Source organism: Cervus elaphus, chromosome 23 (assembly GCF_910594005.1).
Source record: "Cervus elaphus chromosome 23, mCerEla1.1, whole genome shotgun sequence".
In the NCBI taxonomy this organism is placed as follows: Eukaryota; Metazoa; Chordata; class Mammalia; order Artiodactyla; family Cervidae; genus Cervus; species Cervus elaphus.
Genome location: NC_057837.1, coordinates 38,638,666 through 38,660,983, shown reverse-complemented (window position 1 = coordinate 38,660,983; position 22,318 = coordinate 38,638,666). Strand labels below are relative to the sequence as shown.

Here is a 22,318-nt window from a genome sequence, read left to right as displayed (position 1 = left end):
CACACACTGATCTGAGAGGTGTTGAGGCTTCATTTCTTTGAACAAATCTTGTTATAGATCAGAAAGATGGAAGTTAAGGAAGTTCTGTCAGAAGAAACCTGAGACTGGATGACCTGAAAGACTGTCTTCTGTTGGAAGCCAGCTTACTTAGTAGCCACGTCCCATGACCTTGAACAAGTCAGTCAAGGAAAGAATCGAGCTTCCCCCGTCTTGTGGTGTTTGAGGGTCACAAGCATGGATACAAAGCTTAGAAACTGTTAGTTCTCAACTGTGTTTCTATTAACAATGATAATCTGCTAAGTACTATAATCCTCCTTCAGGTGGAATAATTCATTTTTTTAAAGTGAGGTTTACTTTTAGACTATACATTTCCAAAAAAAAAGAAAAACAACACTCTCAACACTTCTTTTTTTTCCAATTTTTATCAGTATATAGTTGATTTACCAAGTTGTGTTACTTTCAAGTGTACATCAAAGTGAATCAGTTATACATACACATATACCCATTCTTTCTTTTTTTAGAGTCTTTTCCCATCTAGGCCGTTACAGAGTATTGAGTAGAGTACCCTGTGCTACACAGCAGGTTCTCATTAGTTGTCTTATTTTATATATAGTTCAACACTTCCTTTAAAGAAAAAACAAAAGAAACATCTAGAAAGAAGAGCAGAGCTACTAGGCACAGTGAGAAGGCACAGTAAAAGTTTATGAATCCAGGTCTGCCAACTTGTAAACAAGCAGACTATTTGGCTATTGAGCTGATTACCTCTCACATTATTAGAAGCCCCTTATAAGTTAAACAGATCTTCCCAGGTGGTGAAGAATGTGCCAATGCAGGAGACACAAGAGACGTGGGTTTAATCCCTGTCAGAAAGATCCCCTGGAGGAGGGCATGGCAACCCACTCCACTATTCTTGCCTGGAGAACCCATGGAGAGAGGAGCCTGGAGGGCTACGGTTCACAGGGTCTCAAAGAACTGGACACAACTGAAGCAACTTAGCATGCGCTTGTTCCATGTCACGTGGGATCCTGGTTCCCCGACCAGGGATCAAACCCACGTCCCCTGCATCACAAAGTGGATTCTTAACCCCTGGACCAGCAGAGAAGTCCCTCAATTTTTTAAAAACAAATAAATCTTCTCTGTACCAGAATGTATTAGAGACAGCAGATCCACAGAGCGGGAGACAGATAAATGAGTTACATACCAACCGATAGTCTTAGGTTTATAAACCTGGAATCACATTGCCATGTATTCTTTGGAGATGTGTTTGTTTCATATAAATAGCACAGCTGCTGTGTTTTCCACATAAGTTCACAGATCTCCACTGTGTTCAATTTTTAAAACTAACCAGCCAGTTCTCATAACACCTTTGATGAGAACCTACTTCTTGACCTGATCTGAAACACCATCTTTATTACAAACCAAACTTCTCATCAACAATCAGGCTCCCTTTCAGGCCACTCATCTCCTCAGTGATTGGTTTCTCTCTTGCTCGGCCAGCACCATCTGTTTTCATTACTGTGACATTGTAATACTACACTTTATATCTAGGAAGGCCAAGCATGCTCCATGAGACAACAGACAGATGAAAAGACGCTCAGCATTGCTAATTATTAGAGAAATGTAAAGTCCAGTGAGCTATCACCTCATACCAATCAGGATAGCCATCTCAAAAAATCTCCAACAATAAATGCTGGAGAGGGTGTGCAGAGTAGGGAATCCTCCTACACTGTTCTTAGGAATATAAGTCGGTACAGCCACTATGGAGAATAGTGTGAAGGTGCCTCAGAAAACGAAAAACAGAGTTACCACATGATCCAGCAGCCTTACTCTGGGGCATGCATCTGGAGAAAACTGTAATTCAAAAAGATACATTCACCCCAATGCTCACAGCAGCACTGAATATTCACAATAGCCAAGACCTGGAAGCAACCTACAGTATGTCCACTGACAGAGGAATGGATAAAGAAGAACTGGTACATATATATATATATATATATATATATATATATATATATATATATATATAATGGAGTATTACTCAGCTATAAAAAAGAATGAAATCATGTCATCTGCAGCAACAAGAATGGACCTGGAGATTATCATACTAAGTGAAGTAAGTCAGAGAGAGAAAGACAAATACTATATAATATCCCTTATATGTAGAATCTAAAACATGGCGCAAATGAACTTACCTACGAAACAGATTCACAGACACTGAGAACAGACTTGCAGTTGCCAAGGGAGAGGGAAGTGGAGGAGGGATGGAGGAGGAGTTTGGGGTCAGCAGATGCAAACTATTATATACAGAATGAATAAACAACAAGGTCCTACTGTATAGCACAGGAACTATACTCAATATCCTATGACAAACCATAATGGAAAAGAGAATGGAAAACAATATATACATGTAAAGTTGAATCACTATGTGGTACAGCAGAAAGTAACTATACTTGTAAATCAACGATACTTCGACAAAATATTTTTTTAATGGTTTGGACAGAATACAGAGAAATAATAAATTCATGTCAATAATATAAATTTTTAATTTGTCTTTGATTTGGAGAGCGAAATGGCAACCCACTCCAGTGTTCTTGCCTGGAGAATCCCAGGCACAGTGGAGCCTGGTGGGCTGCCGTCTATGGGGTCGCACAGAGTCGGACACGACTGAAGCGACTTAGCAGCAGCAGCAGCAGCAGAATGATATTAAATAGCAAATAAAAAGCACAATAAGTCCAAAGACCATGGATGAAAGTAAAAAGCTTTACACTATAGTAACTTTCAGTTCAGTTCAGTCGCTCAGTCATGTCCGAATCTTTGCAATCCCATGGACTGCAGCATGCCAGGCTTCCCTGTCCATCACCAACTCCCGGAGCTTACTCAAACTCAAGTGCACTGAGTCGGTGATGCCATCCAACCACCTCACCCTCTGTCATCCCCTTCTCTTGCCTTCAATCTTTCCTTGCATCAGGGTCTTTTCCAATGAGTCGGTTCTTCACATCAGGTGGCCAAAATATTGGAGCTTCAGTTCAGTATCAGTCCTTCCAATGAATATTCAGGACTGATTTCCTTTAGGATGAACTGGCTGGATCGCGTTTCAGTCCAAGGGACTCTCAAGAATCTTCTCCAACACCATAGTTCAAAAGCATCAGTTCTTTGGCGCTCAGCTTTCCTCATGGTCCAATTCTCACATCCATACTTGGACCTTTGTAGTAACTTTACAGGCATTTTTTCCTGCTTTTTGAGCAAGGAGTCTGGTATCTTGTCTGCAGCCCTTAGATGTCCGAGGTAACAGACCCCATTGAGGCACAGGCCAGCACGCAGGTCCCTCCCTCTGCAGCTCACACTCGTTCCAGTCGTGGCTGCAGACCAGAACCTCCTCTGACCCCACCCCGGAGAATCCATGTCATTGGTCTGGGTGCAGCCAGGCAGTGGGAATGTTGATTCCTCAAGTTACTCTGCTGCATGTCAGAGGCTGAGAACCAGCAGCTTTGATTAAGGCTAGCAGGTACCAAGCATACCTGCCCACCGAAAATCAGTAACGAGAAAGAAAGGCTCTGTTCCCCTTAGAAATTGTGACTCTGAACAGGGCACAGAGCTTCAGGTTTAGAGAATGCTCCCCCCAGCCCCTGCAGCCTTCCCTTCATGGCATCCTAGAAGCGGGGGAGGAAGATGGAACTGCCTCCGGACCTCTCACGCCTCCTGCCCACCTGCCTCTCAAAGGTCACTAAGTGGCTGCGTTAATCACAGTCTTCAGAAGCGCTAAGCACCTACCAGAAGCCCACAGCACAGGAGGGCTAGCACAGATTTCCTTTTTCTGTTTGAATTAAATTTTTTCTGAAGGCTGGCAGCAAATCCAGGTCAGACGTTGCTTTAGGATTCAGAAAGAACCTCCGGCAGCACATGTAACCACACCTGGGATAAACGCACTCCACAAGCATTCCACACTTGGGCACTGGAGCCGTGGACAAGGAGAACTATGCCGCTCCACTGCTGCCTCCCAGTGGCCACCAGGTGCCACAGCACCTCACCCCGGAGCAGCCCAGAGGAGGGACTGGGCAGTGCCATGGATTCTGAGTCAGGCGGTGGCCAGGCCACAGCACAGAGGAGATGCAGGGCAATAGGTGTGTTCTTGGGAACGGATGCAGGAAAACAAAACCCTACGTTCCTGCAATGAAGGGTTGTCTCCACCCCAGACTGAGACAAGCTCCAGGAACTAAGTCAAAGCCAGAAGGTGTCCCTGGCTCCCAGGAATCTGACCAGCCCGATTCTGGGCTTACCTGCTTCGGGTCGGAGGCAGCAGCACCAGGGGCTGGAGATTCCAGTTCTATGGTCACAGGCCCGTCGTTCTGAATGTGAACTTGCATGTAGGCGCCGAACTTGCCATCTGTAAGAGCAATGGCAGCCGTCACGAGAGGTGGAGACCTCGCGTTAAAGCTCTCTGCGATCAGTGCAATCGGAAATCTGGGAGCAGGACCAGCCAACCCCATAATAAGGGAAACACAAGACCACACACAGCAGAGGGGCCCTGCGTGCCCTGCAGCCCCAGCAAGGGGGTGGACCAGGGAAATCATGGGTTAACAGGTCTGTGAAGCCATGAGGACATGAAGTGTATGAACACTTTGGAGGGTAAAGAATTTGGTAAAGTTCAACATGAACCAACACCACAACTCTGGAATTCCACTTTGGGGCAGACAGCCCAGTGTTTACGACCTGAGGTCTCGTGGGGGGACAGATGGGCACAGGGTGCTAATGATACAGCACTGTTTGACCTTGAGAATCCTGACTCTGGAGGCCAGAGAAGGGTGAGAGGTCCCTGGTGAGAGGGGCTCCCTGGGGGTGGCTCCGCAGGGCACAGGACTAGAAGGGCCACGGGATTCAGGGCCCCAGCCAGCTCTGAGGCCTCTGCGTCCCTCCTGCAACACAGGGAGACCAGCGAAAGGACCGAGGTTGAAATACAAGTTCGAGGAGCAGGGGAATGCCCCTGTGTGCAGAGTCAGGGTCTGCTCTCCGCATCATCGTCTGAGGGACCACGACTCCCTGCCCATCCCTGGGGGTCACGGTGCACTGCAGCTCAGACAGGCTCTCAAGATGTGGAGGAGGGACACCTGCTTAGTTCTTCACTCCGGTGGTCCCCACAGTCCCCTGGGGAGGAGCCTGCTTCACAGGGAGCACCCTTCACAGGATGGACAACCTCTGGGGGACAGGCCAAGGAGAAGGGCAGCCCAGGAGCCCCTTGGGGCTCCCCCCTCCAGAGTGGCTCGGCCCTGGGGCCCCCAGACACCAGACCTGCCACAGCAGCAAGGGGCCCCTCCAATGATCCGTGACCTCATGGAAGGTCCCAGCAGAACAGGCTCGGGCAGTGGCACGGGCGACTAAGAGAAGCCAAGCTGCTCGCCATTTTTAGAGGTGACATGGATCTAGTTCCTGCTGGGCAGCCAGTCGTGCGCGGATGACAGTGGCTTCCTGTGGCCTCCGCTTAGATTAAAGTGGCCGTTCAGATCCACAGAGCTTTTGTGCTACTCCTGTCAGGAAAGCTAAAAAGACATCAGCTAGGGAGGAAATCATGTGTTTAATTGCAGGCTAAAAATTATGGCTACAATTAGGAGCAACTTTCAGCCGCTGCTCTCCTCAGGGAAGCTGAAGGCAGGCTCAGGAGGAAAGGAATTATTTCCGACCTTGAATTTCTGTTGCCAGGATATACAGCATAAGCTTCACCCCGTTTATCATTCTAAGTAGCAAGAAATTTATTATTTTTTTTTGCCTGTTTTTCTTCAGTTAAGAACAGAACTATTGTGTGCCTTTCCATTTGTAAGGACAATAAATCCAAAGACATGTTTCAAGAAGTCTTAAAATGGTAATATATATATTTTTTTCCCAGTCCATCTCACAGAGTAAAGCCCCCAAGAAAAATTACAATGGTTAGGAAAAGTAAAAACAGTTAAAAAATAATAATAATGTCAAAAGGCAGGAACTTATCTACAAAACTACATCTGGGCTCCAGTGGTGATATAATCAGGTTGCTCTGAAATATAAGTCCCACATGTTTCCAGCAGGAACACTCCCCATCGGGGCCAATCCCATAGGGTCCAAGGGCCCTTACCGGCCCTAAACCACAGCACTCCATGTACCCACAAAGGCTGATGTCCATGCTGCTGATGTCAATGCCTGACAGCCTGCCCACCTCCACCAGGAAGCCACGCCCTGCCTCTCTGTGGCCTGGTATCTTTCAGGATGACCAGCCACCACAATGAGCATGCATGGGAATACAGGCAGGGCACTGGCCCAGAGCCCAGCAAATCAGCATGCAGGAAAGCTGGTCACTCTTTTTTTATATATCTATGTGTGTATGTATGCATTCATTTGGCTGCACCAAGTCTTAGTTACAGCACGCAGGATCTTTGATCTTCCTTGCATCATGCAAGATCTTTAGTAGCGGCATATGAACTCTCAGTGGCGGCACATAAGATCTAGTTCCCTGAGCTGGGATCGAACTCGGGCCCCCTGCACTGGGAGCACAGAGTCTTAGCCACTTGACCACCAGGGAAGTCCCTAAAGGCAATTTTTAAACAATAAGACACAGGTATAGGTGGAAAGAAACTCCTTTCACCCTTGTCACCATCCAAAGATAGGAAATGACTCAGCATGAAAAGAAAAGTTTGAATCTTTCAGCAGGGGAAGCAGGAAGAGTTTAAAAAACTTCATGGACTTGGGGTCTACAGATTCAGATCTCAACAAAGATGTGATTCCCCCATCAAGAATTCCTAGATTTACATGAACAGTAATGCCTCTGGCATCGTAGCACTGGCCAAAGTATGTAACACAGGCTTCCACTGAAAATTCACTCATGTGGTGAAAATGTTTTAAGTATTAATAGTAAAAAGAGAAGAAAATTAAGCAAACACATAAAAAATTAACCATGAAGGAAAGACTTGACGTGGTCTTCCTCCTTTGGGCACTTTCTCTGCAAGATGAACCTGGTGGGGCTAGGACATGCCCAGAGGGAACAGGGGTCGGGGTGGGGGGTGGAGGGCAGTCAGAAGTCTCCTGCACTCCTTAAACAACCTTCCACATTCCTCTAGCTCTCTGCCGCCCACCACGGATCAGACCTGCATGGAATACACAGGTAGCTCTTTTTAATCCCGTGGAGGCTTCTGATTTGCTGAACAAAGCTGACAGGTAAGCGCTTTCCTGGACTGAGCACGAAACAGCTGAGAGTGGGAACAAGATGCTGGAGAGTGGAGATCCCTCTTTTCAACTGTTCCATTCTGGTATCACATTTATTTTTGTTTCCTAACTATAAAAGCAACACATGCTCAGAACTCAACTCTGAGAATGGTTAAGGACACCCGCTAAGTGGTACTTTCAGCGTTCATCTGAAGGATGGAGGTCCTGGGTGGAGGGTGGGGTGGGGTTGCAGGGGGCCACATGGGAACTCAGCATCCTGAAGCCCACTCAGGTTGGGGGTATCCATGAAGTGCCCTCAGCCTCAGGCTCGTTCTGCGAGAGGGGAGGACTAAGGATTTGTGCACTGGGTTTCTCCCCCTAAAGCAAGTATTTGAAGGGAAGGCAGAGGATGAGAAAAACCCTCTGAGAACAGCAGAGGTGTGAACTGCCGAAGACAAAAGATAGTCACAAACTCTGACGTTTCTTCCACTGCAGGCGGGTCTCTACTCTTCCCCCAGAATCTGGGCGGCTGAGTAACTTCCCTGACCAACAGCACGTGGGGCATGACACAGGCCACTTTCCGGGCCTGTCTGTGGGGCTGGCGCTTCCACTTCCTGCTCCCTGAAACGTCCCCTTCTGGTCGGGGAAGCCAGGCACCATTGTAGAAATCCAGCTACTCCAAGACGGCTGGGCTGGGAGAAGCCAAGCAACGTGGGGCGCCCTGGGGAATCAGATGAGGCGGGGCACAGAAACAAGATGCACAGAGGCTGGCCCAGAAGCAGGTCCCCAGGCCCAGCCAACACTGCAGCCGCCACCTGGCAGCACTGACCCTGCCACGGGTTTCCACTGTGAAGGCAGGGCAGCCCCTGTGTTAGCTGCCCAGTCGTGTCCGACTCTTTGTGACCCCGTGGACTGCAGCCCGCCCGGCTCCCCCATCCATGGGAATTCTCCAGGCAAGAATACTTGAGTGGGTTGTCACGCCCTCCTCCAAGGGATCTTCCCAACCCAGGGATCGAACCCGGGTCTCCTGCATTGCAGGAGGAGTCTTTATCGTCTGAGCCAGGAAATCCTTCAGGCTGATCTGGGTCTGGGACAAGCGCCTGGCCAAGCCCTTCCAAGATTCCTGACCTGCAAAATTGTGATGAAGATAGTCTTTTTTTTGCTTGCTTTTACTTGAAAATACTGGACTTAGTAGAAAATATCACATTGTAAACAAGTCTATTGACCCAGTAGCTTAAAACAGCTTTTAGGCACAATCACACCTAAAAGCTAAAGATGAGATACTGGGACCAAACAGCGCTTAAAGAGAGGCCTGAGCTAGGCTCTGGAAGATCTTTCCCAGAAACAGAGGCAGCAGCAGCTTCCAACTGGCACAAAAGCAGGGAGGAGGAGGACACATCCAAACCATCAAGGCACAGTAGTAAGAGGAAATCAGAGCAGTACACTCATCTTGTGAACAAAGAGTGAAGGAGCGAGGGGCAAAAGCATTGTGTTTCCTGATGTTCTGGGAACCTGAGACCATGTGACATGAAGCCAGGAGGGTTAGAAGGGCAGGTTATTTTACATGGGGAAAGGATATTAGGCAACTTAGAAGAAGTTGGTATGCTTTGGGCACTTAGCTCTTAAAGATGTAGACATGTAACCTGGGAGGTGATGGATGTCAACTTGTTGTGGTCATTTCACACTACATACATATGTCAAGTGGCTAAACCTAACAGAGTGTTATAGGTCAATTACATCTCAAAAGAACTGGAAATTTCTTTTTTTAATTTCTTGGGGTCAGGGTTAAATTTTTTAATTTTTGAATTAAACTATGTTGTCTTAAAGTCACTGAAGGGACCCTGAAAATCTTTCAAGAAAGAAAATGCATTCAGCAGTTCATGTTCCTTCAGCTTACAGAGGACCTTCCACGTTGGAGGTGAAAGCCAGGATCTCAAAATGAACCCAACGACAGTGAGTGTGTAAAACATGCTCCTTGCACTTTGTTCCACTAAAAGAAGAGCAAGCGAGGCCTGGGAGATCACCGTAGGGCCTCTGAAAGCCCAAAGGAACTGAAAATAAATTCTAATTAAAATCCCTGGCATCATCCATGTTGGCTTCTCATCAAAATGATCTGATGTTTCATATCCCATGAGCTTAAATTCTGATCCATTATAAAATTATAGTGTTTACAGTACACTGCTTCAGGCACCTCACATAATGACCTGGACAAAATACACATCTTTTCAAAAAGTAAGAGCTGTTTTTAGGAACACAAAGCACTTAAAGGTACATGGGAACACTCATGTTGAAGGGCTTAGGTGAAAGTGGCCTTGTTTTCACCCGAGCGTTCCCTGACAACCATCACTCACGTCCCACAGAAAGGGCTCTCTCTCATGCTTCTGTGATATCCCTGGTGCTTATCCTTCTAAGGACCTTGGTGCAGCCTCAAACACATCTGAGGTTACTCAGAAATGGGATGATTCTACGTGGCAGGCAGAGGACACAATGCTGGCAGCAGTTAATCCCTGGCTCAGCAAATAAACATCATTATTCAAAGCACTGAACTGCTAATTGGGGGAAGAACCCTGTTTGTAGCAAAGCTGTGACAGACAGAGGACCCCAGTGGACGTTCACGACCAGGCTTGTCCCTGGAATTCTAAACTGGGATGTTCCCAGACGAGGTACATGTATTTCTTCTCTACCAGCACCCAAGTAAAGGGCCAGACTTGACTTAAGGTGGGAAGTCCTGATCACATGGAACCCATTTGTCCTTTTGGCAAATGGACACTTCACATAAGAGGAAAATTTAAATTAACAGAAATACCAGTGAGGAGCTGGGACAAAACTCCTCTGAACACGACCAATCTGAAGAGCTGACAGCCCTTGATGTGGGGTTCTGCTACAGAACTCCAGAGTCAGGTCATGACTTTTATCACTTATGGTTGAAAACAGGTCCAATAAAAAAGGGACCTGGGTTTGTTTAACCCAGAGAGAGAAAGTTAAAGAACAGGAACAACTACAGAATTAACTGTTAACAACAACTAAATGTCTACAGGAAGCTGACAGCAGCAGCAGACACAGTTGTGGTTGATCAGACACAGAAGCGGTCATCCTACGGTCTCACCCTGAGGTTCATCACAAAAGGAGGCTAAATACACTTTCCCAGAAACTGAAGCAAAAGGCACAATGCTGCTGCTGCTGCTGCTAAGTCGCTTCAGTCGTGTCCGACTCTGTGTGACCCCAAAGATGGCAGCCCACCAGGCTCTGCCATCCCTGGGATTCTCCAGGCAAGAACACTGGAGTGGGTTGCCATTTCCTTCTCCAGGGCATGAAAGTGAAAAGTGAAAGTGAAGTCGCTCAGTCCTGTCCAACTCATAGCGACCCCATAGATGGCAGCCTACCAGGCTCCTCCGTCCATGGGATTTTCCAGGCAAGAGTACTGGAGTGGGTTGCCATTGCCTTCTCTGCAAAAGGCACACAAGGATGGTCTAAATGCAACTCGTCCCCTGAAACATGAAAACAGACTAGAGGTGAATGGCCCTCAGAAGAAAATTCATAATGTTGGATTCACAGTTCTCCTACAAACCAGGCCCACTCTTCTCAGGCATTTTCTAGGCTCCCTCTTGGTCGGTGAAGATTGGCTGGCATCTCCCATGACCAGCAGTTAGGTCTACACTGTTCACATGACAGCAGAGAGCCACACACGGCCACTGGGCCCTGGAAACGGGTGGGCCTGGATCGAGGTGCCCAGGGAGCAGGAAAGCTTCAGGACAAGGCAGGAGGGGAGAACTCTCATCAGGAACTCTTTACACTGACTGCGGGGTCAAATCAGAAGCCTGGGGGTGTCCTGCGCTACGTGAAATAGTTGTACCATTAGTTTTGCTTGTTTCTTTTTCCTTTTTTTAATATGGCTCCTAGAAATTTAAGAGGACATGTGACTCCCCTCTGTGGACGGCAGTTGTATTTCTCTTTTGTCAGGCAGGGTAAACAACCAAAACAAAACACCCTGCATCCTGTGCACTGCTGGACTGAGACCCACTTCCATCGTAGACAGAAGCATGGAGAAGGGTGAATGGTGCCACGTGGCCTTCAGAGGACACACAGGGCAGCGGCAGGGGCAGCGGCTCTGATGTAGTGTTAACAAACTAACAAACTATTATACAGCACAAGGGAGCTCAGCTCAGTGCTCTGTGATGACCTAGATGGGTGGGATGGGGGTAGGGTGTGAGGGAGGTCGAAGAGGGCCGGGATATCTGTATGTGTACGTGCTAAGTCACTTCAGTCAGGTCCAACTGTGCGATCCCATGGACTGCAGCCCACCAGGCTCCTCTGTCCATCGGATTCTCTAGTCAAGAATACACGAGTGGGTTTTCATTTCCTCCTCCAGAGGATCCTCCCCACCCAGGGATCGAACCCGCATCTCTGATGTCTCCTGCACTGGCAGGTAGGTTCTTTACCCACTGAACCACCTGGGAAGCCCACATATGTACACACATGTAGCTGATTCACTGTTGTTGTGCAGCAGAAACTAACACAACATTGTAAAGCAATTATATCCCAATTAAAATAAAAAAAGAATAAGCATAAACAGCGAACTTTCTGGAAAGGAAATATTCCATCTGCAGGCTGCTGGTCCCCTCCCCCTGGGGGACCCCACCTACCTTTGATGAGCTCCGGCCTGTAGGCCTTGCGCAGCTGCTCCAGGAAGCCCTTGTAGAAGGACTCAGCCTGCTCTGCAGGCATGGCCAGGTGGAAGTCGGGCTTGTTCCCCTTGAGGACACACTGCAGGGTGAACTGGCTGACGCACAGCACCTCGTACTGCTTGTCCATCACGCTCTTCGACCAGTGTTTCCCACTTTCATCCTCAAATACACGCAGGTTTAAGATCTTCCGGACCCTGGGGGGAAAACCCAGGTGAGACCTACCGAGAGAACCGCAAGACCCCAGACACACCCATGCCCCTAAAATGTCACCAGTGCTCTGCAGACGGGGGACACTGTGCTGGCTCCATTGCCTACAGGAGGGATGACCTTGGGCAAGTTCCTTTCCTCCCTGCGCCTCCGTAAAAAGTGAAAGTGCTGGTCACTAAGTCGTGTCAGACTCTTCAGGACCCCACAGACTGTAGCCCACCAGGGTCCTCTGTCCATGGGCTTTCCCAGGCAAGAATACTGGAGTGGGTTGCCATTTCCTTCTCCAGGGGATCTTCCCCACCCAAGAATCGAACCTGGGCCTCCCGCATTGGGGGCAAACTCTTTACCATCTGAGCCCTTCAGTAATGGGGTAGTAGCAGTCCTTTATTTTCTTTTATCAGCCCTTCTAATTCACAGCAGCTTCCAGTGGGAACCGGAGCTGAGATGACAAGCCCTTTCTTTACCACCGGCTCCTTCAAGCTGGGGTTGTGTCAAAACATGAGCTCAGTTTTATTTTCTACAGAATTCAATCTTTACACGGGGGTAAATGATGACCCTTTTAAACAATTTGGCAAATACCCTGGAGAAAACTCATGGTCAGTGCAGAAATGCAGGAAGATCTGGGGAGAGACATCTTGACAACCATGTCACAGGCTCCTTACAGCCAGGGGGGGCTTTCCCTGTATGTGGGGATGACAAAGGACACCAACCTCAGCAAGGAAGAGGACTGGCTAACATTTATAAGGTCAGACTTGAGACAAATGACAAACAACTACCTCCACGAAAGTTGCAATTCCACCCTCTGAACCCACGTGTGTGATGATGCTAAAGATGTGTTCAGAGCCTCTACAAATACTCACTCGCCACTTTTGTAGGCACCCTCTGCAGGGGACATGTTCATGGCCCCTTCTCCATGGCTGAGGTCCGCCTTCTGTTGAGTCCTCTCTCTGAACCACCAAGTTACATACTAGCTCTCCATTTTGTCAGAGACACAAAGAGACTTAGACCTGGGCCCCAGCTTTGAACCACTACACCACCCCCAGCCTCCTGTGTATCTAAGGGACAGCTATGGAAACACCGACATTCGTGAAGTGGTACTGAATGGCCCTTGCCAGTCAGCAACACCTTAGCGGGAATTCGGTTCCAAGTCTGGTTTTCAACCTAACACAAAAGGGACTACTGGGCACTGCTGCACCTTTGCTCTGGGCACCAAAGGGCAGAGAGAAAACAGATCCAAGCTTTGGAAGAAAGTGTGCCAGGCAGTGCTGGGGAGAGGCAATGTGAGGACGGGCCAGTCAGGCAACAACAGTGACAAAGCTCCCACCTTAAAAGAGAGAGCACCGGCTTCCAGCTCGGGCGGCCCAGGTTCTAGTCTGGAGTCAGGCTCTGTGCTACGTCCACGTGCACGACAGTCAGCAGGTAACGTAACCTCACTGACCTGAAGATCCTCGTGTGTCCAGTGAACAATTAGCCTTTCTGACCATGTGTAACAGGGCCCAGACAGTGCAGCTCAAACTGGAAACATAAACTATTCATGTGAAAAGAGGCTCAGTGTTTGCCTCAGGAGAACGGCTCCAGGCCACAAGAGCACGCAGGGACTGACGGCACCCGCCAGGTGACGGCTCTTCCCCGCCCTCCTCGTCCGTGACACAGAGGTGGCCACACTGAATCAAAAGGGACACAGATGAAAGTGACAGAGGTTCACTTTACAGGAGCAAAACACTACAGAAGTGTTTTGTGTGTGTGGTGTATCTTTTTTTTAAGTTCTGTTATTTATTTATTTGGCTTCACTGGGTCTTAGTAGTAGCACACAGGATCTTCAGTCTTCTTTTTGGCATGCAAGATCTTCAGCTGCAGCATGTGAGATCTAGTTCCCTGACCAGGGATTGAACCTGGGGCCCCCTGCATGGAGAGCAAGGAGTCTCAGCCACCGAACCACCAGGGAAGTGCCTATATATACATACATGTATATGCCTGTGTGTATATATTATATAAAGAGCTAGCCAGCTAGCTGGACAACCAGCGCGTGTCCCACCAGGACAGCAGTGATGCGGAATGTAAGATAAGATGCCTCTTACATGTGCTCCAGTTCCTTCTGCGTATCTTCCAAGGAGATACCCAGCAACACGCAGATGCCCCGTCCAATGGCGCTTATCTGCTCTCCTCCAACTGGGAAGGCAACAAAAGGGAAAAGAAACTCAGAACCAGGCAGGTGCCATGAAGCACGTTTGAGTATCCACAGGAAAACTTAAAACACTGCACTTGTAATTTCTTTGGCAAAGGCCATAGGTACTGAAACCTGAAAGAGCTTATATCAACTCAGTATGATGATCATAGCTGCCCATTCTGATTTTACATCTGGAATGAATGAGTTGTGAAGTGAACATCCGTGACACAGGATTTTCAGGCCTCATGTTCATGTGTGTTACCACGAGTGAGACACCTGAAAATGTCTATGAGTCTGTCCATCTGTAACAACAGAGCTTTCCTCTCCAGAGAATCCAGCTTAGCTCTGTTAGTTCTCAGAAAGGAAATACTTGCTTTTCTTGGAAATCAGCAAACTGGGTAACACAATACAGAATGCAAAAACATTTATGTCATAGAAAATAAATGATTTCTCTACTAACTGCAGAAAAGAGAAATACACATAAAAAATACAGCTTAAAAGTTAAGCTTCAAGTCAGCAAACTTCTATTATTTCCCAGTTTATTACTAATGTTGCATTATAAGCCAATGACCTCCAAATCTTTTTGAATGATGCACCCCACCCATAAAAAAGAAAATTCTCTGAACACAGATTTCTATTTCAAATATTTGTGTGTATTCAAAGTCAACTGTATACTCTGGGCTTCCCTGGTGGTTCAATGGTAAAGAATCCACCTGCCAATGCAGGAGATGCAGGTTCCATCCCTGGGCTAGGAAGATCCCCAGGAGAAGGAAATGGCAACCCACTCCAGTGTTTTTGCCAGGGAAATCCCATGGAGAGAGAAGCTGGGTAGACTACAGTCTATGGCATTGCAAAAGAGTCAGATACGACTTAGGGACTAAAGAATATGTACACTATACTAACATTTTATCAATGGTGGCACACTACTTAGGCAAGAAACATTATCACAGAGGTCAAACTAAAGCCATATTTCAAATGTTCATCTTCATAATTTTCAATTTTAGGGCCAACTTGTTACTGAAGCTCATTAGATTACTGATGTTCAGTTAGTTTATTCTGTACTGACCTAATGTTCCAGAGAAGGGTCAACTCTGCCATTTTTTTGCTGTCTGCTTCTGCTGGATAATAATATCCATAAATATTCCTGACAAGGCATCACAGGCTGTGCCATGTCCCACATCCTGCAAGCTCAGGAAAGAATAAGAAACCCCCTATTCCTGCAGGTATCTGACAAGGGACCATCTGACAGTCAGAAACCAGGAAAGTACATGCCTCACCTTATTGGTGAAATAACTCTTTTTACAGCTTAACTTCTCTTATTTTTATGCTTAAAAAAAACAAACATTTTAATATCTTCTTCTGTGCTTTTTTTATAATGGACTATGAGTGACGAACCACTGACTCAAAATATGAAACCAAAATCATCTATCCTGACATAAGCAGTAAACACTCAGAGTTGTTTGCCTGTTTGTATGGCTTTAGAAAACTTTGGCTCTATTTGTTCTTTAGTTAAATCAGTATTATTTTCTTACAATATTAGTATTTTAAAAATTTTCCCCAGAGTATATTTTAAAAACTGAAAAAATGATTATTGAACTATGTCCACCATTAAAGTAATGCAATATGCATCATAGAAATTTTTTTAAAAAACAGGAAAGATGAAAAGAACACAGAACACCCAAAGACAAGCACTTTAGTATGTTACTGATTGATTTCCTTTTGAGATTTCCTCTACTCACAGATTTTACTCCATATTTGTTCTCAACTACCGAATAATATTGTATATAAATTTTTGTGTCTCATCTTTTAACAGCACATGGGCATGTTTCCATGTTATGAGCTTTTCCTAAACATCTTTTAGTTGCAGCTCATCCAGTAAAACAGCTGCATTCTATCCATGGATGGACTAACCATCCTATTTGGCCAGATAAATGGCTTGCTTTCAAATTCTCACTTCAATAAATAACACCATGGTGAAAATCTTTGGACACTAAAGTCCTTTTTTTTTTTTAAACAGACTTTCCTGCATAGCATTGTTTTAGGTTCATAGCAAAATTGAACAGAAGGTACAAAGGCTTCCCATATACCCTGCCCCCAGACAGTTCCCCAACCACCACCATCCCTCATCAGATGGTACATTTGTTCCAAACAATGAACCTCCATGGACACATCATCATTCAAAGTCCACAGCTTACATCAAGGGTCACTCTTGATGCTGTGCATTCTATGGGTTTGAACAAATGTATGATGACATGCATCCACCATAACACTATCATACAGAGCAGTGTCACTGTCCTAAGAAACCTCTGGGCTCCGCTGGTTCATCCCTCTAAAGCTTTTTCTATAATTAGGATTAACTTCTTAGAACAGATCCTCAGAAGTAGAATCACTATTCGAAGTGTTTCAAATCACCATGTGAAGAGTTTCAACATTTTCATAATGTGGTATTGTCCTAAAAAACAAATTATGTACCAAAGCCTTGAAATGACACTTTCCTTTTGGAGAAGTTATGCCCCTCCCTAAGGATGTTTTATTATAGACAAATGGATTTCTAAGAGAAAAAACACAGGGCTAGGAAAAACCTGAGATATTTAGGCAATATAAATTTATTTTGTATAAATATAAATTTATTTAGTTTATAAGTAAACTAAATTTAGTTTATTTGATGCCATGTATGTTGGCACCATCCAAGACCTATTCTTTGAGAAGAATTCGCCACCTAATTACCCATTCAAACCCAACCAATCTCTTTCCAACATTCTATGAATCTATTCACAGATTTCAGCTTATAAAGCTGAGTGACAAATCTAAAAAAGAGGTATGCAGCCCAGGTTGGATGCATGAGACAAGTGCTCGGGCCTGGTGCACTGGGAAGACCCAGAGGGATCGGGTAGAGAGGGAGGTGGGAGGGGGGACTGGGATGGGGAATACATGTAAATCCATGGCTGATTCATGTCAATGTATGACAAAAACTACTACAATATTGTAAAGTAATTAGCCTCCAACTAATAAAAATAAATGAAAAAAAATAAAAAAGAGGTATGTATGTATATGTGCAACTGATTCACTTTGCTATGCACCTGAAACACAGCATTGTAAATCAACTATACTCCAATAAAAATTAAAGAAAAAGCTGAGTGATAAACATGGGGGTTACTGTACTGTTTCAACCACGTAACCATATGAATATGTCTGAAATGTTCCATCATTTTAAAGCTTTTAAAATTAGATGATCACAATAACCATGCTAAGGCATCAATGTGCCCGACCATGTTCACAAAGGAGGATACTACATAATGTGACTCCTAATATTCTACTCTGTCACTCATAAAATCGGAAGTGACATTTTAGAACCTTTGAAATAAAATGCCACTCACGAAAGGTCACATGGCAGTAGAGCCAGTCACATTGTAAAGGAATCAGAAAATCACTCTGTTGCAATTCAAGTAAAAGGCCTGGCTAACCAAAGGCTCCTCCAGCACTGTGAGAGAATTCCATCTTATTAACTCCTACCCACAGTTAGCACTCTTGCATGTTTTTTCTTTTTATTTTTTTAACATGCAGGATGGTTTCTATGTTGTTTTTAACTAAAAGCATGTAATTTAAATAGTAAATGAAAATCATTCAAACTATGCAGCTAATCTCACAGAATCATGTTTTTAATCAGACTGGCAGAATGGAGAGTCGTCCGTTAGGACCAAAACTTAACATTCTGCAAAGTTTGCTCGCTGCTCATGACGACCACACTGAGCAGACTGCAAAATTCTTCTCAAAAAAAAAAAAAAATAGCAATAAACCCCAGAGTTATACTATTCCCAGTTACTCCAGGACCATATCGCAAACCAGTTACCAGAACACCTTAGAAATCATGCTGCAGGACTGAAAATCTCAGATCTAAATATATGGTTTTACTGAGTTTGATGGTTTCTTTAGGGAAGTTTGCTGTTTTGTTCTTAGAGCTATACTATCTTGGACACAAAAACACGCGTTTGGTATATACTCTGGCTTGAGGGAAGGGTTATCTACAAGTGCCTGAAGGGAAACAATACTAGAATTCTACCAATAAGAATAGGAAAGGCTAGAAGACAATGTAAAGTTAGTCATTCCAAAAAAAAAAAAAAAAGTTAACATTTTTATGATCTTGTCTGAGTTTTTGAAACGACTCCCTTGTACCCACTAGTCATCTGGACCCCTGAGTCCACACTAGACCACAAGTGATCAGGAGACAGACTGAGGGCTGCGTGGCTCGGTCCACGAGAGACTGGCGGAAAGAAGAAACACCTCCCGATGCTTCAGGGTCTGCCCGGGTCACTGGGGCGGACACGCTCAGAACCAGCCCCTGCGAACACCTGTCAGGAGCGCGCACCTCGCGGGTAGTCCAGCTCCAGGAGGACCCGGACACGGAGAAAACCCGGGGCGGGGGGGCGGGGGAGAGAAAGGCACAAACGCCGAGCAGAGGCTGGGGAGGAGCTGCGCGCTCCGGAGACGCCCCCCCACGCGCAGTCCAGCAACACCCCGCGGAAGGGCGGGCCGGGGGACGCCCGGGGGCGCGGCCGCCCGCGCTCCGAACAAAAGCAAGCGCCGCCGAAGACGACGCTCACCGCGTCCCTCAGCGGAGACCCGGCGGCCCTTGAAGAGCGCCGCTGGCCGGGGGACGGAGGGGCGGGGGGGAACTCGGGGCCACGGGGCTGGGATCGCCCGGGGGCGGCGCCCGGGAGAACCCTTGGCAGGGGCGGCCGGGCGCGGGGTCAGGGCGGCTCCTCCCGGCCCCGCCCGACTGACCTGTGACGCTGGCCCGGGTGACGCGCTGCACCACGGCCTTCATGGCGGCGGCTGCGGCGAGCGGGGCGGCGCCGGGCGGCTTCCGGCCTCGGGGACTCCGCGGGCGGCGCGGCGGCCGGCGCCCTCTGGCGGGGACACCCGGAAGCGCGCTCCGGCGCGGCCCCACCGGCCTCACCCACCGCAGGTTGGTCCCGCTCTCCGTGTAGCCCCGCCCCGCAGTGGGCCCCGCCCACTCCCCGTTCCTGCCCACCCAGAGCTGAGCCCCGCCCAGACTCAACCCCTTTCCCGGCCCCCACTCCTAGGCAGACTCACAGGTGCCAAGTTTCTGCTCACATCCCGTCAGTCATCCCTGCATCCCAGCTTTGTCCTGATCCCTAACCCTAACCGTGTTCCTCCTGCCGTTTTCTCACCCTCTGACCCCAGATCCTCCCAAATTCCTTTCCCTTGTCTTCCTGCCTCTGCAGCTCCTCAGAAACCAGACAGAAGGGGATCCGCTGCCTAAAATAGCCATCTAACTGTTTAGGTCAGATGGCATCACCGACTCGATGGGCATGAGTTTGAGTAAACTCCGGGAATTGGTGATGGACACCCCCTGTCTGCGATTCATGGGGTCGCAAAGAGTCGGACACGACTGAGTGACTGAACTGAACCGAACTGAAAGGAAATCAACCCTGAACATTCATTGGAAGGACGAATGCTGAAGCTCCAATACTTTGCCACCTGATGCGAAGAGCCAACTCCCTAGAAAAGACCCTGATGCTGGGAAACATTGAAGGCAGGAGGAAAAGGGAGCAACAGAGGAGATGGTTGGATGGCATCACCGACTCAACGGACATGAGTTTGAATAAGCTCTGGGAGATGGTGAAGGACAGAAGCCTGACGTGCCGCAGTCCGTGAGACTGCAGAGTCGGACACAACTGAGCAATTGAACAAACTGTTTAAGTACACATTTGATCTACCTGTATCATGTTTCCTGCAGAGATACATGATTCTGTAATTCTAATTCCTTCTCTAATCCTGATATTTGGCCTCTCTCACAGGATTATTAGAAGGTTTGAATAAAATACACTGTGTAAAAGTGCTTGGAAAGCTGCAAAGGATTGTACAAATATTACCCTAACAATCATTGTCACAGATTAAAAAAAAACTCCTCTGAGTGTGTCTTCTTCAGTCTGCTAGTGCTGGTGGCTACAGAGGAATGGGGTTCCTGATGTTCCTGAACCAAACTCGGGTCTGCCCTGCCCTGCTTTTGTGCTGAGCACCTCAGAAGTGGCAACTGGTTTATGGTCTTTTTGTATCTTAGTTTTCATAACTGTGGGCTTCCCAGGTGGCTCAGTGGTAAAGAATTCAGCTGCCAATGCAGGAGACTCGGGTTCCATCCCTGGGTCAGGGAAAATCCCCTAGAGAAGGAAATGGCACCAACTCCAGTATATTTGCCTGGGAAGTTCTATGGACAGAGAAGCCTGTCAGGCTGTCCATGGAGTCCCAAGAGTCAGACACGACTTGTCTACTGCGCACACATCCACATTAACTGCCCCACTGTGACTGTGCATGGGTGCCATTATTTGTGGTCGCTTATAGTTTCTTTGTATCCTGTTGCTGGAATTGACGTCTGTCCAGGTGCAAGCACTCAGGTCAAGGGTCCCAGGTTTCAGCGTGTGTCACCCCAACCCTTCTCTCCTGAAACAGGTCACAAACTGTCATGTGAGAGGTGCCCCCTCTACACCGGAAGGGAAAGAGCAGCCTTATTTCCAAAGACAAAAGCTCACCAAGAAGAATCTGAACCAACAAGCTTTGCAGTTTCCCCCAGTTTACTTGCCTACATCGTATTCCTTAACCTGTCATGTTCCTCCATGATTCTTCATGCTTCATCAAACCTAATGACAAAACAAAAACAAACACAAAACACAGGCCTGCTTCTTTAGGTCTTCATCTCCTTATCAAGACTCTCATGTCATGTAAGTGAAGTGAAAGTCGCTCAGTCTGACTCTTTGCAACCCCATGGACTGTAGGATGCCAACCTCCTCCATCCATGGAATTCTCCAGCCAAGAGTACTGGAGTGGGTAGCTGAAAACTTTATATAAATTTGTATGCTTTTCTCCTGTTCATTTGTCTATCACTTTACTTTTTCAGACCTGAGAATGAGGAAAACTTTTTCCTCTGCTACAAGAGAACACTTCAAGTGGAGAATAAGGAACAGTCATTTGGCCAGAAAAGACTACAAAATACTATGCTGGAATGTTAAATACTACACATAAGTTGCCAAAAATAGTATCACTGGTAGTGAGACAAGCATCATACACTTCTGATACTGCACTGAGGAAAGACATGGAATCATTTTTGTGGTATTGTCTGCCAAAAACATATAATCTGAATCCAATCATGAAGCAAGATCAAACCTAAATTAAGGAGCATTCTACAGAATGCAGATTGAAGGCAGGAGGAGAAGGGGATGAGAGAGGATGAGATGGCTGGAGGGCATTACTGACTCAGTGGATATAAGTTTGAGCAAGCTCCGGGAGATGGTGAAGGACAGGAAAGCCTGGCATGCTATCCTCCATGGGGTCACAGAGTTCAACACAACTGAGTGACTGAACAATTACAGAGTAACTAGAAGAATCCTTCAAAAATGTCAAGGAAAAGAAAGCCTGAGAAACTTCCAAGTTAAACGGAGCTTTTCTTTTCTTTTCCATTTTTGGCACCACACAGCTGGCAGGGTCTTAGTTCCCCCAACCAAGGACTGAACCTGGATCCCCAGCAGTGAAAGTTCCAAGTCCTAACCATTGGACTGCCGGGGAATTCCATGTCCATACACATATTTCATATACATCTCCTTCTGATTTAGGTGCATTTACATGGGTTTGTCACTTGTACCCAATGGAGACCAGTGGAGAGAACCCTGCAGCACTAGAGGGCAGGGACCCTGCTGTCCTCACTCTGTACCCCCATCTCTAGAATACTAGTAGCCACTGCTGGGATTTAATCCACATCAGCTGAAAGGATGAGGGTATCTGTGCTGCTCCTAAAGAACAGAGGGAGTCTACTGAATCCAGGAGTTACGACCCAATTCATAATACACTTACCAAGCACCCACATAGTGCACAAAGGGCTGCTCTAAGTCCCAAAGTAAACAAGGCGGTTTCCCAAACCTAATCTTAAAGGGACCACAAAAGCTCTGTTTGACAGCAACATGAAAGAAGTATAAAGTTACATCAACTAATTTCAGAAAACCAAGTTTACAAAGTTCAGTATGATATTTCACTTCAATCTTTCACTCCTGTGAATACAGAAGGACACCTGCTGAATATGCAA

General features: G+C 46.7%; 1 protein-coding gene across 2 annotated transcripts in view; it reads right to left on the bottom strand.

The window, feature by feature from the left end:
- Nucleotides 1-19,226, bottom strand: part of DTD1 (D-aminoacyl-tRNA deacylase 1) — a 77,509-nt gene extending 58,283 nt beyond the window's left edge. Inside the window, exons 1-5 of one of the 2 annotated variants that reach the window (XM_043883736.1) lie at nucleotides 19,006-19,226; nucleotides 14,135-14,225; nucleotides 11,808-12,043; nucleotides 10,548-10,652; nucleotides 4,278-4,384 (exon numbers count right to left, since the gene is read on the bottom strand). In XM_043883736.1, the coding sequence (XP_043739671.1) occupies nucleotides 4,278-4,384; nucleotides 10,548-10,652; nucleotides 11,808-12,043; nucleotides 14,135-14,225; nucleotides 19,006-19,048 (582 nt within the window). In that variant the 5' untranslated portion in view covers nucleotides 19,049-19,226. The remainder of the gene's footprint in view (nucleotides 1-4,277; nucleotides 4,385-10,547; nucleotides 10,653-11,807; nucleotides 12,044-14,134; nucleotides 14,226-19,005) is intronic. The other variant, XM_043883738.1, reaches the window with a different exon arrangement.
- Nucleotides 19,227-22,318: the final 3,092 nt, after the last annotated feature.